Here is a 17,795-nt window from a genome sequence, read left to right as displayed (position 1 = left end):
ATGTAGAACGTCTACGTGCTATAGGTAGGCTCTATGCTGGTCACTCTGTGGTCACTGTTGCAAGAGCCTTTAATTGTTCACGCCAGACAATAATTAATCTTAGAATGAGAGTGCTTCAAACTGGAACTATTGCCGACCGCCCAAGGGCGGGAGCGCAACGTGTGGCGTCACTCCAGGAAGATCAAGCAATACGATTACGTCATCTTAGAAACAGATTTGTCACTGCAACCTCCACAAGTAGAGAGATGTTTGGTGGAAGGGTAACTGCACAAACTGTTCGAAATCGCAACCTGTGACGTCACTCCAGGAAGATCAAGCAATACGATTACGTCATCTTAGAAACAGATTTGTCACTGCAACCTCCACAAGTAGAGAGATGTTTGGTGGAAGGGTAACTGCACAAACTGTTCGAAATCGCTTGCAGGCTGCTGGCCTTCGAGCTCGGAGACCCTATAATGGACCAATATTGACACCTCTTCATCGCCGTAACCGACTTGTGTGGGCCACAAGACACATAAGATTTACTCAAAGACAGTGGAATTCGGTTGTCTTCGATTCACTTTGAGATTTGCCGATGGCAGGGCCCGAGTGTACCGCAGACGAGGTGAACGTTACGCTCAAGTATGCGTCAGAGAAGTTGACCGATTTGGTGGCGGCAACGTCATGGTTTGGGGTTCTTTTTGTGCACATGGGCGTTCTCCTCTTGTTGTTGTCCAAGGGAACTTAAATGCTGTCCAGTACAGGGATCAGATTTTGCAACCTGTTCTTCTTCCGTTTATGCAGAGGCATGGGCCTGGACTAACGTTTCAACAAGACAATACTCGACCCCATACAGCAATTGCTATCCAGAATTTTTTAAGAAATGCCGGTGTCCAAGTCCTGGATTGGCCGTCGCTTAGCCCCGACCTTAATCCTATCGAACACATCTGGGACGAACTGGGTCGACGTGTTCGTCAGCAAGTGAATCCACCACTGACGTTGCAGGACCTTCAACATGCTCTTGCTGAGCAGTGGCGACGTCTTCCTCGGGTAGTGTTTACTAATGTTCTGAGATCCATGAGAAGACGTTGTGTGGCAGTATGAGACGCTAGAGGAGGCCACAACCGTTACTAAACACTTTATTTCGATTGTTCTCCAAGTCTGTGAATTTTATTTTGGGGGGTACTGTGACATCACGAACGTTATCAATGTCAAGGACTTTCGACGAGACGTATTCTTGCTTTCTGTTGATGTCAAGGTCGTCTGTGCACAACATAACACTAAAATAGTTGCCTTAAACCAAATATTAAAAATCTAGTCCCAAAAATCCCGAGTGTCAAGTTTTTAATTTGGCTGAGTATATATTATTATATAAGTGCAATTACCCCAAATGACGTCACATATGTGAATAAACAGAGCAGATCCACGTGACTAACTACTATACTCTGTAATCAGTGTTTTTGTCTATTCTACTTTCTTGTTTTGTGGGGGGTGGGGGTCATTGTCGAAAATATTATGTGCAGTGCACCTTTATTCTAACACGAAATATTACAAAGGTATATTAACATCACAGAAAACGGTTTTATCTAAGACAGAACCTATGAGTAATTTAGAATTAAAAACAATGGCTACTGAAGACCCTGTTATTAAATCCCCGTCATTATAAAATAGTTCTCTTGTCTTCGTTATGTTTCCATTTTTAACATATAACATCAAAACCTACAAAATATATAAACAACCGAAATTTTAAACATCAAAACCTACATTATATGAACAAGCGAAAACCTTGATGAATTGTATTATACCATCGTCGATAAATAACACCCTCTAAGACTAAAATAATGACTAATGGTTGTAATACTTTATGACCAGAACTAATCTGTGGAATTTAGTGATTGGGCACATAAAAAAACACACAACACAGTTTATATGGAAAACAATCATTGGTGTATACACATACATGTACCCGAAGCAACGGCCGTTTCAAGAGTAGTCAGAAATTCCCGAATTGATAGCTACGTTATCTACTTTTACCAAAGACAAGTTAACAGCAGCGTCCAATCAGAGTTTGTGACACAAACACAATCAAGTGAAACAAAGCGTCCTCCACGGAAACCTTGACATTTAACGAAGTAAAATCACAGGTAGACATTTTACTTGGAAAGCGCGAGACTTGTTATTCGCGATGATCAAGGATTCTGATAGGCTCTCAAGCATCGCTTGTACCCAATCGAATTTAGTGCCGAAATATGCTGGGTATTACGCGAAGGGCTTGGTAAGATGTAAGGAGTTGAAGCGAGATAAAGCCTTCTATTGAACATGATACACATATAGCCTGACGTCTCGACATGAGACAATTAAAGGGAAATGCTAACGACCTGTAACTAATAAATATCCCACAGAATCCCATGAGTCTCATTATAAAGGTAGACCCAGAGTCAAGCCTTTTTCACAATTGGCATGGCCACTTCAGCCCGTGTCTAAAACGAGGTGTGGAATGTGCGGCCATAGGTCTGCTTTAATACGTTTATTGAACTGCTTTGTATTTGCTATCAATTTAAGTTACCCCTTGAATCTGGAGCAAGAATACACGTACTCTTAATATTGTATTTTACCTGAGAGGGTGAGTGGTTGACAGCAGGATCATTGAAAACTAGATATGATTTATATGCTATAGGATGTGCACCAATAAACAGATTGTCTGTTTTCATATCTACTATAATATTATCTGGATTTGTATAAACTGGATAAACCTGAAATAATAAAAAGTCAATAAACACCATGGAAATATGCACACACGCACATTTATATCGATAAAATATAGCCATTGACAGCAATTTATCAGAAAGGTATACTTCGATGTCAGATTTGACAAGGATGCCTTCAAGAAACTCCATCGCCTTCACAAGTTTTTCCGGACACATAATATATTTCTGTAGTAGAAAGTCCTCGAGTTCAACCTCTCCGTTTCCAAATCCGTTTACAGTCCTTTATGCTTTACATCCAATTTGAAAGAATAATTTTTTGTAAAACTGTAGCCTCTCTCGCGTTTTTTGGAAGCGTGGGTAACTCTCGAAGGGAAGATTGCGGAACGCGCATGCAATGTCTATAGGGTTGGTCCTCTCATGACGCTAATGACTTACTCAAAATTCGAATGTGATGGAACGCGTAATACCGATACTCTGTCGCGTGAACATGGGTTTTTACGAAAAGGGCAGGTAACTTTGGAACAGGATTATGTCGCGGGGTGCTGAATATCCACACGAGCCGCCCTGCCGGAAGTTACAATTAACTAAAATAAGCTGTTTTCTACCCACAAGATAGCTTTCTAAAAGATTTAATGCAGAGCCACAAATACCGAATTTAAATTGAAGTCTACGTAGAAGAATGGAAGGGTCATGTCGCGGGGGGCTGAATATCCACATGAGTCGCCCTGCCGGAACACCTAATCTCCTTACCCCTATGCTTCACATCAAGGGTGATTACAATATACGTCCATATTAAAGGAGCTAAATCGCTGATATTTTGGACCCAGAAATTGACACAAATGGGTCGCAACGCATATAATAATGTAATATGAATGTATATAAACTGAATTACATTCAATCGTTTCCGTTTTACCCTATTTTCAAATCAGTTATGTTCGACGAAATACGCCAGAAGTCTCAATCGAAAGGCAATCTCTAGCGTCTGGTTATTCCAGTCTAAACCGATAGTATTAATTGTGCATGCTATCCAGTTAATCCAGTTAAGCATATGGTGTCACCGTTTGACATGACTCGTGGAGTATGTCTAGCCTCGTTCTCGAGTCCCTTGTTACAAATAGCGCTGAAATGCATTATGATACACGATTCGTGTACCAATTTAATGGTTATTGGATATCAGAAGCCCATCTTTTCTCGGCAAGATCAAAACATCGATGGTGATTTAAATTGACAAATAATTCGTATTTTTAATGTAGAAGACTTTGGATGATACCGAGTTAGAAACTTAGCTACTTTAACATGTGGGTGTATGCTAAAAGGTTTACCTGTTTTCTAACCAGATCATTATTTGGTTTTCTTTCTGCTACAACTATTTCCTGGTTCATTATATTAGCAATATACACATTTCTATAAAGACAAATCATAATTTGCTTTCGCTATAACTTCTGATTGAATTGTACTAAAAGAACACATAATATATACATTCCTCAATCAGTTGAGTAGGGGGGGGGGGGAGGTAACTCGAGAAGCTTATAAGCAATACCGGTCATTGGCCCTGAAATAGCATAGCAGTTATGTGACTTTAGTGGACAGGGAGAGGGGGAGGGGGTGGAGTTTAACGTCCACTCTAAACAAAGTAGGTTATTTTAGAGCTAACGTATGGATCAATTTTATTTCAATAATTCGATTGCGCGTATGGGTCATTAATAGTGGGAAGGAAACCGGATGACCTGGAGAAACCCACTATGTACGTACTCCTTGTGTGGTTTCAGGAATGTGTTCTGAGTTCGCATCCCAATCTGATTACAATACAGATCTATATTTCGTTTGGTGGAATCCCTGCTTTGGCAGAATCTACAACAAAGGTTCTCGCTCGTTAGATCTATTGTTTTGGCAACGAGACGAATAGGTGGTGCCAAGGCAAAATTACACTTCCGCAACGCAAACCCTGCCCAAGAGAATGCACAATATCTAACATTATTTTAAAGTTATATATGATACCACCCAATTCTTACCTTCCATCGTTAGACATTGCTATACCATTGGCTACAAACAGATCATCTAAAACTATCTTATAGTTACTGCCATCACAATATACTACAGTATTCCATGCAAATCGACAAAACATCTGTACAATCATCCAAAATATTTCAGGACCTTTTCCGAAGTTGGTAAAATAGAAGCTATCTTCGCTTGTAGCTTGAACATCATTAACACTACAAAAAATATATTTATTGAAGTTATAAAATGCCAACGGAATCATCGTAGAAAACCAATGAATACAAACATTTTTAAAGATACATTTTCCCGAAAGTATCTATCGGGTGGTTTATATTTCCAATAACAGTATATAGAAAGTATAGACATCCAATCTTACTAGAAAAATACTAGATTACGCGAAAAACACCTACTGTGCAAACACTGGGCAGAAATTTCAGGGTATCACAAACTAGCAACCCGACTGTTGTCTGCCAGCTTATTGTGTGATAGCTTGGCTGAGTGGGTGGTTGCTATGTCTTGAGCAAATGGTTAGGCGATTTGGGGGGGAACTTTCTAGGGTGTCAACATACAAAAGAAGTTGACAGATAATAATTAAGAATTTACTTAGGCCTCAATATGTATGATAAATGGACAGTAAGTAATGAAAAATATGTTCTGAAAAATGGACCCTCCCTCAATGTAGTTAGTTGACGACCATGGCGTCTAACAATAGTTTATTTACAGCTTGAAAAATCTTCCCGCGAAAACAAAGTTTTGAGAGGAAATTGAAGCAAATTGTTGATAGATTAAAAATGTTTTAGTCCAAAATATATTATACATATCTGTTTAATCATGATACATTTAAGTTTCATAAATGTTTTCCAAACAAACTTGAATAACTTTAAAATTGTTTGATGCTGTCCAATTTTGAGGTTAACGTTTCATCTCTCATCAAGCTATTAACCAATCATAACGTGTGTATAGACCACGTGACACTAGCGACCCTCATACGGATATCGTTTCATATATAACTTACAGTAAAAACGTATTATCACGATATCGTTTAACATGTTTCAGCTGTTTATTTTCAGGAATAAATTCGAACTTTTCTATATAATCAACTCCTTCTTCTTCATGGTTCACCACAAATAATACCTTCTTGCCTGTAAAATAAAATAATAAAGCGCCCGACCAATATTCTAGAAGGCTATCTCTCATCTGAAAATTTTTCAGAGGCAAATTTCAGTAGACATTTTGTTATCTTTTAAATTTTGCTTCCATATTTTGAAATAATGTTATTTACGATATTTACAAGGAAAATATACACAGTTTTTAGCTGAGGGTCTCTGTCACAACAAACATTCCTTCCACGTTACCAACGGTTTATTTCGCTTTATAGTCCGTCTTTTATATTGTATCGACCATTTTTAATCAATGAAAACGCAATTGTTCCAAGCATGCCAAAATGCGTCTCCATCAGTAATTTCGGAATAAGTGAGCTTATTAAAATATAGTTATGGGTCATCTTGTAATATTAATACAAAGGATAGAACATCCGGTATCACTCAAATATACCTGATTTATTCAGCCAACCACTGATACCATGAGGATAGAATAATTTTACATTAAAGCCACCATTACTTCCTACTATAGACAGTTCTTCTACTTTCGCTTTATTCTTGTTGAAGTCAAATAAATATATTCTACCAACAATATTATGTTTAACCATATATTCTCGTTTATGTATTGATTCATTTTGTACAGCAAACCCCTATAATTAAAACAGTATTTAAAACAATCAAATAAAAACACATTTTTTTTAATATAGAAAACCCCTACAAATACAATAATACTGTCAACGAAAAACACGTCAAATCATTTCATCTCCATTTTTCTTCAATAAACCACCATTTCGTAATAATAAAATGAAATGGGGTTTAACTTCCTACTATTCTGCTCCCACTGGGCTAATGAAGACGGGCACATGCCATACAGTGTGTTATGCGGGAAATTTCGTCCTGCCAGTAATACTACGACCTACACTTATATGGAATTCCAACAGCCAAAGATTCTTTTACGTGCACGCTTATGTATGCACTGGACGTCGGTTTTTCGTCCGATTACCCTCTGTCCTGCACCACTAGTACATAACATAGCCAAACAAAAAAGCTATTTTGTATAGTAAACACCTGCAAATAAAATAAAACTGTTTACGAGAAACGTGCAATCATTCCATCAACGTTTCTTTGCTGAATTGTCCTATTAATACCCCCCCCCCCCCAACATTTTTATAAATGATCGACAGCTTGTAGAAATACTATCAACCCTCACTAATCCTCACTTTATTTGAGCTCCAGAAAAATTTCCTAGTGTTTTCTATTCCGGTCTTCTTTTGTCATTGGTGCAGTACGTTGGACCTGGCGTGTAAACTATTGATGCAGGACGCTAGACCTTGTGTATGTACCATTGGTGCAGGGCACTGGACCTGGCGTGTAAACTATTGATGTGTGTACCATTGGTGCAGGGTACTGGACCTGGCGTGTAAACCATTGCTGCAGGACGCTGGGCCTAGTGTATATACCATTGTCAGCCCATCAAGATGTATCAACAGATACAAGTCGAAATTTAACTCATCACCGTTTAATGCAGAAAAGTAGGACGTTAAATTCCATTTTATTTTTACTTACTGACGTTATGAATGTTAATCCATCTGTAAATGTATGAAAATCTTCTGAACCAAGACCTGAAATCATACAGACGAAAATACGATCCTTGTACTGTGTTATTGACTCTTCCTCCCACCCAACAAGTGTCAACAGGCTTGTTGACTGCAGAGCTCAAACTGAGTCTTAAAACATCTCCATAGAAAACATGTTCAGAATCAGATGATCATTTGTGTGGAAGGTATTTGCTTTAACAATTTATGCTAGATATTGACAATATAAACATTTAAACAACTGCAAACGGTTTTAAGCACTCTGTTTTATTCCATCTTACCTATTCCATCGATATTCTCGCACTTGCTCGGATAATGTTCATTATAGTGTAAATGAAAACCCATATAATACCTGAAAACAAAATAAAAGGTATGGTAGACAGAAACTTGTATTAGACTACATCATCTGATGGTACAATCTCTGAATCTCGGTGGGAATAGAAATCATCGATACTCCAGTTTCAAATTTATTTTATATTGCAGAATGTGCCAAATGGTTCTGAGATATATGTGGTTGTCGCCATCGTGAATATTTGACGGACAACTGGGTGAGTAAGACGCTGTCTTGATAACCAGGAATTCTCGGGTTCGCTACCGGTGTTGACTGAGAAAGTTCCTTGCGATGTTTCGACGTGGTTTCAGTAGTGCAGGGATGGGGTGGCAAGGAAAAATGTCTAGTCATTCGGATGGAACGATAAATCAGGTCCCGTGTACATAATGACGGAAATGGACATTTAACGGCTGGGAGCCGAAATAAAAGTAAGGCTTATTGTCGCTGTCCTGGCAAAAGTGTCCTTATAGCACACTGTATGACGTATGCCCGTCGTCATCAGCCAAGTCGGTGTAGAAAAGTAGGACGTTACATACCATTTGCTTTCATTTCAGACATCTGGGTAGCATTGTTGCTATAATGACAACCCATTTGGAACAGATGTTTGCTTGATATATCATATAAAAGCCTGAAGGAGTTCCGATGAAACTGAAAGCGCTAGCTTAAAATATGTTGATTGTTTTCTTTTCAAACATCTTATTTATATGGGGGGTTTGATGGCCGAATGGTTAGCACGTGCGCGCTGTATCATAAAGCCTGTCATTGAGTCAACTGGCGTGGTTTCGAATTCCAGGTTGTACGTGACAAGGATTAAGGTCGCTTGTCCAACCTCGTGGGTTTTCTACGGGTCCCCCGGTTTAAGACCTCTACGCGCATGCGAATTATTGAAATAAAAAATTAAACCATATGTTAGTCCCGAAATGACCTAGTTTGTGTCGAGTGGACGTTAAACCCCATCTCTCTCTCTCTCTCTTTCTCTCTCTCTCTCTCTCTCTCTCTCTCTCTCTCTCTTATTTATATGTGTTGTCATTATAGCAACAATATATAAAATAAATAAAAGATTCTACTCTCAGGTAAAAGTATATAGGAAAATGAGGATTTAGAAAGGAAAAACTAATTTCATCAGGCATTTAATAATGAGATAGTATACAATTACATGACGTCATGGCGTTATTAATACATATATGTAAATGACAATAATAATACCAAATATAAATATTTTACAATATCAAATTCCAATATAAAATTATGCAGCATTTAATTTAGGGTGATACTTGTTAATAAAATGCCGTTCTTTATTTTCTAGCAAATTATTATCCGACCAGTTGAGTTTATATAAGGGGAATACCCTAAATTTTCCCTTTCCACATGTATCCAAGTGTTCACTTAGTGGAATCATTCTATTTTTGGGATTAGCAATGTGGGATCTGTGTAGGTTCATCCTTATGTTCAGTTGTGATTCGGTTTTGCCTATATACTCTTCATTACAACCTGGACATATTATCAAATATATAACATTTTTACTTTTACATGTCATAGATTGTTTAACTTTAAAATGTACATTTCCATTAATTTTTACTGTTTTCCCTTCAATAATGTTGTCACAAGTTTTACATCTATTGTCCCCACACTTTGTGACACTCGTTTCAGTGACTTCAGAATCAAATTTTGACGAAGTAAGTATTCGTCGTAAATTTGGGGGTTGTTTGTAAGAATTTATAATTTTTGTTATATTCCATATTTCCGACATTTTTTTTATATTCCATATTTCCGACATTTTTTTTACTATTTCTTAATAAATATGTATGTTTATTTATTACGTCCCTGGCTTTTTCTTGAGTTGGGTTATAAGTTGAAACTAATGTTAAGACATTTTCTTCTATGCTTTTAATTGTATGTCTATCCTTGGGGATTCTTAACTCTTTTGGGTCCATTTCTAAGGCTTTGCGATTAGCTTCCTGTATGAGTTTTAATGGGTAATTTTGTTTAAGTAAAAATTGTTTCAGTTCATTTAATCTAACTATTTTTGTTTCTGGATTGGATACAATAGTGCAGACCCTTCTAGCCAAATTAAAGGGTATATTTCTTTTTGTGTGTGGAGGGTGACATGAATTAAAATTTAAGTATTGGTGTGTGTCTGTTGGTTTGTAATATAGGTCAGTTTTTATTTCGCCATTATTTGACACCATAACTGTAACATCTAAAAAGTTTCAAGATATGTTACTGTTTTCAATAGTGAAGCAAATATTTTCATCTAGCTCGTTAAGCGATCTATGCAGTTTATCAATTACTTCCTGGGCTGCTTTTAAGATTACAAAACAGTCGCCCAGGAATCATTTCCATGCTTGTTTTATGTATATATATAATGTAGCGTACGTAGGGCTTACCTTGCTACCCATTGGGCAGCCTTTCTTTTGAAGATAAAAATTCCCATCAAAGTAGAACACGTTATTGGACATTATGATATCAATAGATTTTACAATAAAATATTTAGTGATTCTCTCGGGTATTTCGTCAGGATATTTAACCAACCAGTATTCTATAGCTTTTATTCCAAGTTTGAGGTCTATGTTATTGTAGAGATTGACTACATCAAAGCTTATGAGTGTACTTCCAGGAGCTACTTTTGTTGGTAAATGATTAAGAAAATCGATATCGTCCCTTATAAAATTATTGACGTGCTTACACAGTGGTTTTAATAGAATATCAAGAAAATTACTGAGACGTTGTGTAACGCTGTGAGAGCCTTCCACAATTGGTCTAAATTTTAAATCTGTAGGATTTTCTACATGAATTAGACCTGATCTGTTATTCTTTATTTCATTCTGTATTTGCGTGCTCTTATGTACTTTTGGCAAACCATAAAAATATGCCGTTTTTGATTCATAGTAAGTCAAATAATCTTGCTCTTTTTCGCTGAGACATGTACTTTGACTTTCGATAAATTTAGATATCAATTTCTTAATGTGAAATTCATTTTTAGGGACAAACAGTTCGGACGGACCACTTATACTCACGGCCGGATCAAGGGAAGTGCTGTCCAGGATCCAGTCAAGTGTCCAGCTATTGAAGGGGATCCCAAATTAGTTCTATCTACTTACCATATTGGCATACATTAATTGTGTGAGTGTGGCGGACCATGACCAGAATATGTCCCACTCTCTTTTTGTCACTCTTGATGCTAGGGCCTTAGTAACATTTTCAGTCAATCGTCTAACGCAAACTTAATCCGGCCCTGATTATACTTACACAGTTTTGAGCAGCATTTGTATCACAAATAGAAACAAAGACCCAACAATCAACTTCACCAACATTTTTGGAAATCTGAAATGTAAGAGATTACATAGGATATTTTGTTTTCAAACATCCTCCTTTGAAGCAAAATTAACTCGGATATAACCGACCTTCTTAAATTTGACCCCATTAGTTTTTTTCCCGGGAGTACACAAATTAGCCCAGTACTGTTATCTATACTGCTTAACTATCGACTCGAGTTCGGAAATCGGGAGATGGTCACACCTAGCGTCTATTACTGATCAAACACCCAGTGACTCTTCTCGTTATCAGTTTGTCACTTAACATCTATACCCAAATTCTCGGTCCTTCAAATCCACTTGGGTTAATTTTTATGTACGGGGAGAGAGAGAGAGAGAAATGGGGTTTAACGTCCACTCGACACAAACTAGGTCATTTTGGGACTAACATATGGTTTTAATTTTATTTCAATAATTCGCTTGCGCGCAGGGGTTTTTAGCAGTGGGAGGAAACCGGAGGACCCGGAGAAAACCCACGAGGTTGGACAGGCGACCCTACTCCTTGTCACGTACAACCGGGGATTCGAAACCACGCCAGTCGACTCAATGACAGACTTTATGATACAGCGCGCGCACGCTAACCATTCAGCCATCCAACCCCCCTTTTATGTACGGTGTTATAATGACATGTGTTCCGTCCCGGTATTGACCGAGAAAGATCCTCGAGATTTGACAGCTTGGTTTCCACTTATAATAGTGCAGGGTGGATGATCTGGCAGTGAACAATCTCTAAGGACCTGACACAAATAGCGTCTAGATGTGCTTAAGAGGTCTGAAAGCCGTACAGGGGAAGTTGGGGTTATTCTTCTTAAAGTTTTTCTTTAAACCTGTAACAGGTTATTCTTCCGGGGTAGGTTTTTTTCAATAAGAAAACATGATCTAAGTTTTTTCTTACCGAAATTCTGGGATTTTCTCATTTTGCGTACATGTATACATGTTTATTAGGAAGATAAAGTCCCAGACTTCCGTTATGCTGGGAGAAGAAAGACTTTAGAAAAAAAACATGGACAGAAAAACCTCGGCCTCAGTCTTTCTTTACCCAGCAAAACCTACTAGTCTCGTGCTTTATCCCACACAGAAAATCCAGGTGCTTACCAATCATTCTATATTTAACCTTGGTGTAGTAAAGTTTTACAACTTTTGGGGATGGAAAGCCGAAAACGCTTTATTGATAAAACGAATTTTTTAAAATTAGAAATGTAGTCAAGACAAGGATATTTAAAACAAAACCCCCAATGTTAAATCAGGGGTGAGCATGTTGACAATGAGCGCAGTCACCAAGCAATGTATAGCAAAATTTATGAACACATGACCAAAAGGTCATTGACACTGTAAATAACTGACTAGTTTTATTTGCCCTGCTATTGGAGTCTACCTATAAAATACTGTACATGAGCGAAAAGGTTCTTTAAAATGGAAAAATGTTATTAAAGCAATTTTGAAACCAGTTTGTGTCGGTATACCTGTTAATTTTCATTACATTTGTGATAACATTATTGAAATCAGGTCTAATAAAAACTGAAAACTTATAGTGAGTCGGACACTATCTATTCGGATGGGACTAGAGGTCCCGTGTATGCGTTGGTGTGCAACTAAAACAACTCTTGATGACCTGGCGCCTGGTACGTTCGGGCATTTTTATGCGCGAACTCTTAGTTTTTTGTTTACTGGCACGCGCACAGGTACTATTTCTTTTTCTTTTAACAAGTACCCAAATCGGGGATTTCGTGCGGAGGTAGTTCGGAGGTAAACAGTCTGTGAAGTACAACACTTGCCACTGTACCTGTATATCGCTAATTATAAACCGAATGTGTGAAGATAGTTCATACATATCACTCAAAAATTTTTCAGTACAAACTCAGTTGATTCACGCTCGATTTGCTACTAAACAAACCCATCGGTTTATTTTCTCAACAGTGTGACCTGAAGTGACCGCGGATTTATTGACCTTGTATGAACTTATCCATAGCTATATCCTTACACCGAGAGAAATTATCTAGTCTCGGTGACAAGAACCATGGTCATCTGGTAGAAAATTACTTTTGTATTTTTTGGAACGGAAAACAGTGTTTTTAGAAGCAAACTAACCTGCCGCACATGAGGAAGTCATTATACTAATAATAAAAGGCGAGACCTCTTTTTGCGGCGCAGGCTTATCACTGAGTAGTAAACCGTCCACAAACAATAATACAGAAGCCTAGTGACGAGTGTAGTACTGTAAGTAGGCTATAGACTATAGGTTTGAGTCGAGATTACTCGCTTTCAGTTTACTCTGTTTTTGCGATAACCAATTATGTGAGAAATACCATACTGACATTCGGTTTTTAAAAGTTGTACGCGAACTAAATGCGTTTGTTAGATACTGACAGAGCAGCCCCGAGTCGAACAATCGCCGCCCGAGCTGTCTTCGTCAGCTAGTTTCACAATATCGTGCAATAGGTGTATTAATGTGATTTTTAGGTTTAACCCCGCAAACAATGCAAAAAAAAATTTTTTTATGAGGGTGACCCTCCCACACACTCCCTATCGAGCTGCCGCTCGGTCTGCGCAGCCTCATGCCTGGCACATACTGTCAACATTGTATATTTTTCCGTTTCCGCCCTCCCCCCCACCCCACAATATATATTTCACGGCTACGTTGCGACGGTACCAGCATACCCAGTTGTTGACACCCATTACATCACTCCTGTCTAACAAATCATAAAGCTGTGGTGTTACGGTGGCGGCATAGTATTTCACCGTAACACCACAGCCACTCTAACCATTCATAATACATCTAACTATCCCTTTACAGCACTTCACTCCCTACACATTTCCCCTCGTCCTACTTTCCCAAACGTCAACAACACATCTCATACATCCAGTTCGCTGATTAACCCTTGTACCACGTCTACTGGATAGTTCCAAATAAGAGTAGTGTATCCCCATTACCCCAGTCTTTGCAGAAAGGTTGGCCATTGACCTCATTTCATTTCATATCGCCGGCTAGACACGACATACTACAGTTTAACAGGATATCATTAATCCCGTCTTTTTCAATAGGAGTATTGTATATCATGTATATTATAACAAGCCACGCGTATATAAACCATTGTAGGGCCTATAGCTATAGGACAACTAAACATTTGATACAGTGAACACCAACTTGCGCTCCGAATTGAAAGGCAAAAGTCTGACAACGGCACACACAAGAGAATTGATCATTTGCATCACCATAACTCATAAGAATAAATAAATTTTGTATTTGTCTAGGTTGGCTGAAGAGGGGCTATTACAGAATCCGCTACGGATAAACCGTACCCAAACTCTAACCCGTGTTCAGTGCTCGTGCAATAAGGTAATGCAACTGGTGCACAAAGTCTGCATATTTGACCGTCGAATGTTTAACCCAAATTGTTATCCATTCAAGCCGACAATCATCGATAGCCTATATAGATTATTTATCCAGGTTTTGTTACACCCGTGCGTTGATATATAGACTATATATAAAATTAGTAAGCCAGTATAACTATGTTGTTTTGATATATACGTATATCTGTAGTAATCTAACTATATTGTTTAGATATACGTATATATGTGCATTATAACATAGGCTTACCGTCAACAACTTCTGATCTCCACTGTAATTCCGTTTAACTTTCAAATTATAATCCTTCTTTCTCGTCGGTTAACATAATACAGTGGTAGGGGTGACAAACGAAGCGGAACGGGGGTTAAATTATGGAAGCCTATTAGTGCCAAGATATATAAAAAAAAATTGTACCAATATCCACCACGTTGGATCCTGATTAGGATCTATTGTCTGTTTCGTAGGACTTGATATCTCCTACAGGACAAACTATTTACTCCTACAGGGCATGAAATCTCCTATCACAGGACATAATATCTAGCCTACTGTGTAGGACTCGATATCTCCTACAGGACATAATATCTCCTTGATATCACTTGAGCTTCAGAACAAACCAGAGAGGAACCAGACACATATATTTTTAAGTCTCTCTGAAGATTACGACCCGACTTTAATTTGTTACGTTTATGTTTGGGTTCGTTCCAGCACAATACTGATAACTGTATCCGATATTGCGTTTACAAGGTATTCGGAATCGGGAAAGGTGGTGGGTGATGCTTAATTGTAGCTTCTATCGCATAAACGAGCCAAATTTTGACCGACGGACGGACGGTTCGACGGGGGTGGGGGTGAAGGAGCGTTACCCTAACCAAGTTATACTAATAAAATCATATATTTCCCATCTAAGCAGTTTGTTTTACAAATAAAAAACAGAGTCCAAAACATTGTATAAAAAATATAATGATGACAGTTGATAATTAAGCAAATAATAAACGCACCATTTAATGGACATTAGAATTAATCGTTAACTATAAAATAAAACTGAATACACTTTATTACTGCGTATAATTGATTTTATAATAATATTTATCTACATACACTTATACGACAGCTGATAACCGACCAGTTCCAAATGCTACTAAGTCGGATAGACCTAAAAAACTGACGTATCAAGTACAATCTCATATTTATATGGAATTACTTCTAATCCCTTAAAATTGATTTGAAATGTTAGTTTATTATTAAATCTGTCGAAACAATATCTAGTGATTTATTTAAATACATTTGTTTAAAATTGTAAATCATAATTAAGTCTTCCAACAAATAAATCAGCACATAAAATAAAATGAAAACAAAAATACAACAAATCCGGTCCCAAAGTAACAAAGATGAGAAAAATTGGAAAGAGCAATTAAATACAACAAATACAACAAATCCGGTCCCAAAGTAACAAAGATGATAAAAATTGGAAAGAGCAATTAAAAAAACAAAACAAAACAAAGAAAGATTGTACATGCAGGTGTGTAGGGGTGGGGTGGGTTAGGGTGCACTTACAATATTTCTTGGTGAAGTACTTTATCTGCAAGTTTCATAATAAAAAAAATATAATCGACTGCTAGAATCGCGTGATGTTTTTTTGATGATAAATAAGACTGTATTCTGCCATGCCCGTAAGCCATTACGGCTACGTGTATTCATTTTAAACGATCTCGTATCCCATGTCGAAACTGGCAGCTATACCCTATTGAAACAAAGTTTGTTTTAAAAAAGATACTAAAATTAACATATACAAATAAGTAACACACCTAAACAAATTATTAATACTTAGAATAAACTAATAACAAATTCTTAATATGGCTGACGAAATTGGCAGATATACCCCATCGAAACAAAGTTACTTTAAAAAGATACTAAAGTTAACATACATTAGTAAAAATAAGAAACATAACGAAACAAATTCTTAATACTTATAATAAACTAACAACAAATTCTTAATACTTAGAATAAACAAATTCTTAATACTTAGAATAAACAAATTCTTAATACTTAGAATAAACAAATTCTTAATACTTAGAATAAACTATAATAACGAATTATTAATACAGTGTACAAGTTAAAAATATTTTATTCTGGTATAATTAATAGCGTCCTACACTAAAGGGGGCACTATCTAGATCAGATTTTTAATATAGACTTGAAGATAACGGGATTCATAACAAGAACATATATTAATCAATTTGTATAACTTGAATCAAGGTTATTTAAAGTTTACATTAGTTTCTATTCATTTGATTAAAACACAAATTTTTATTTCGTTTCGTTTTTTAATACTTTCGATGACCTACACTACATGAAGATCTGACCAGTTGTACTGGAATGTCGCGTCAGGGGTCGTACGAGCGGCTTTTGACCCTATGAGGTCTGACATTGATTAATCAATCAGCGTTGACGTTTCAAGTGGTTCACCCACAGTTCTGTGTATGGCACGCCAAGAGGTCGCCATAACAGATGGTTTCATTGGCTAATCCCTCACGCCATCCAGAACGCCAGTCATATAACAACTCCTCCAGGTCCTAGCGTAGTACAGACAAATAAAACGAAATTTTGAACTATAAAAAACGAAACGAAATAGGATCTGTGTTTTAATCAGATTGACGCTAATATTAATTATTCCATTTATGAGTTTCTTTTACAGTCGGGTTTTGAAAAAAACCCATCGTGATTTGTGAAACGAAATATACGACTTTTGCCAGGGTTCTTTCATTTCATTTCCCAATGAATAAATTCTTAAACATTAGTCTGAAATTAACACGGACATACATATGGTCCCGTGTACGATAAATTTAATATAAGTCGCACAAATGACTTTTAAATAACACTCACTTAACTTACAGTCAGTGATTCTCAACTAGTGTACCGCGAGATCTTCCTAAGTATGCCGCGAAATTTTAAACGGCACACTAAGAAAATGTGAAAAACCACGTGAACCCAATTGAGTATTCACTGGTATCGTATACTGATAGGTTCATAGCTGTGTTTTTCTTTATTTAGTTTGAGTCATTCTATGTGTCTATGACTAGTCTCTGTCTACGGTTGTATTCCGTCTGATTTACCATGGTTTTAATTTCAAAATTCAAATATTTTTCCTATATATTTAGCCAGGTGTGCCGCTAATTTTCCATGTGTTCCAAGGTGTGCCGTTGACTAAAAGAGGTTGAGAACCACTGATTTATAGATTTGATATAAATTTAGAGCAGGAATGGATGACCAACTGTTGGTGCATTGGATGATTAAAAGTGACACATTTCATCTGATAATAATAAAGTAAGGCAGTAAACCGACTCAATATTTTTAGCTACTTCATTATTTCGTGCTCACACTTTAAAGTGAATTCGTATTGTGATCAAATTGTATAAAATGT

General features: G+C 37.1%; 1 protein-coding gene across 1 annotated transcript; it reads right to left on the bottom strand.

Annotated features, from left to right (window-relative positions):
• Positions 1-1,492: 1,492 nt before the first annotated feature.
• LOC126832407 (serum paraoxonase/arylesterase 2) lies at positions 1,493-14,754 on the bottom strand. Its single transcript, XM_050563168.1, has 10 exons — positions 14,624-14,754; positions 10,961-11,035; positions 7,662-7,732; positions 7,352-7,407; positions 6,240-6,435; positions 5,701-5,827; positions 4,700-4,900; positions 4,010-4,091; positions 2,595-2,732; positions 1,493-1,698 (listed from the first exon to the last, which is right to left on the bottom strand). The coding sequence occupies exons 2-10, from the start codon at positions 11,023-11,025 to the stop codon at positions 1,528-1,530; spliced, it is 1,107 nt and encodes a 368-aa protein (XP_050419125.1). The 5' UTR covers positions 11,026-11,035; positions 14,624-14,754; the 3' UTR covers positions 1,493-1,527.
• Positions 14,755-17,795: the final 3,041 nt, after the last annotated feature.

This window comes from Patella vulgata, chromosome 9 (genome assembly GCF_932274485.2).
Source record: "Patella vulgata chromosome 9, xgPatVulg1.2, whole genome shotgun sequence".
Taxonomy (NCBI): domain Eukaryota; kingdom Metazoa; phylum Mollusca; class Gastropoda; family Patellidae; genus Patella; species Patella vulgata.
The sequence above is the reverse complement of the archived record's forward strand: the minus strand, read 5'-3'. Positions and strand labels throughout refer to the sequence as shown.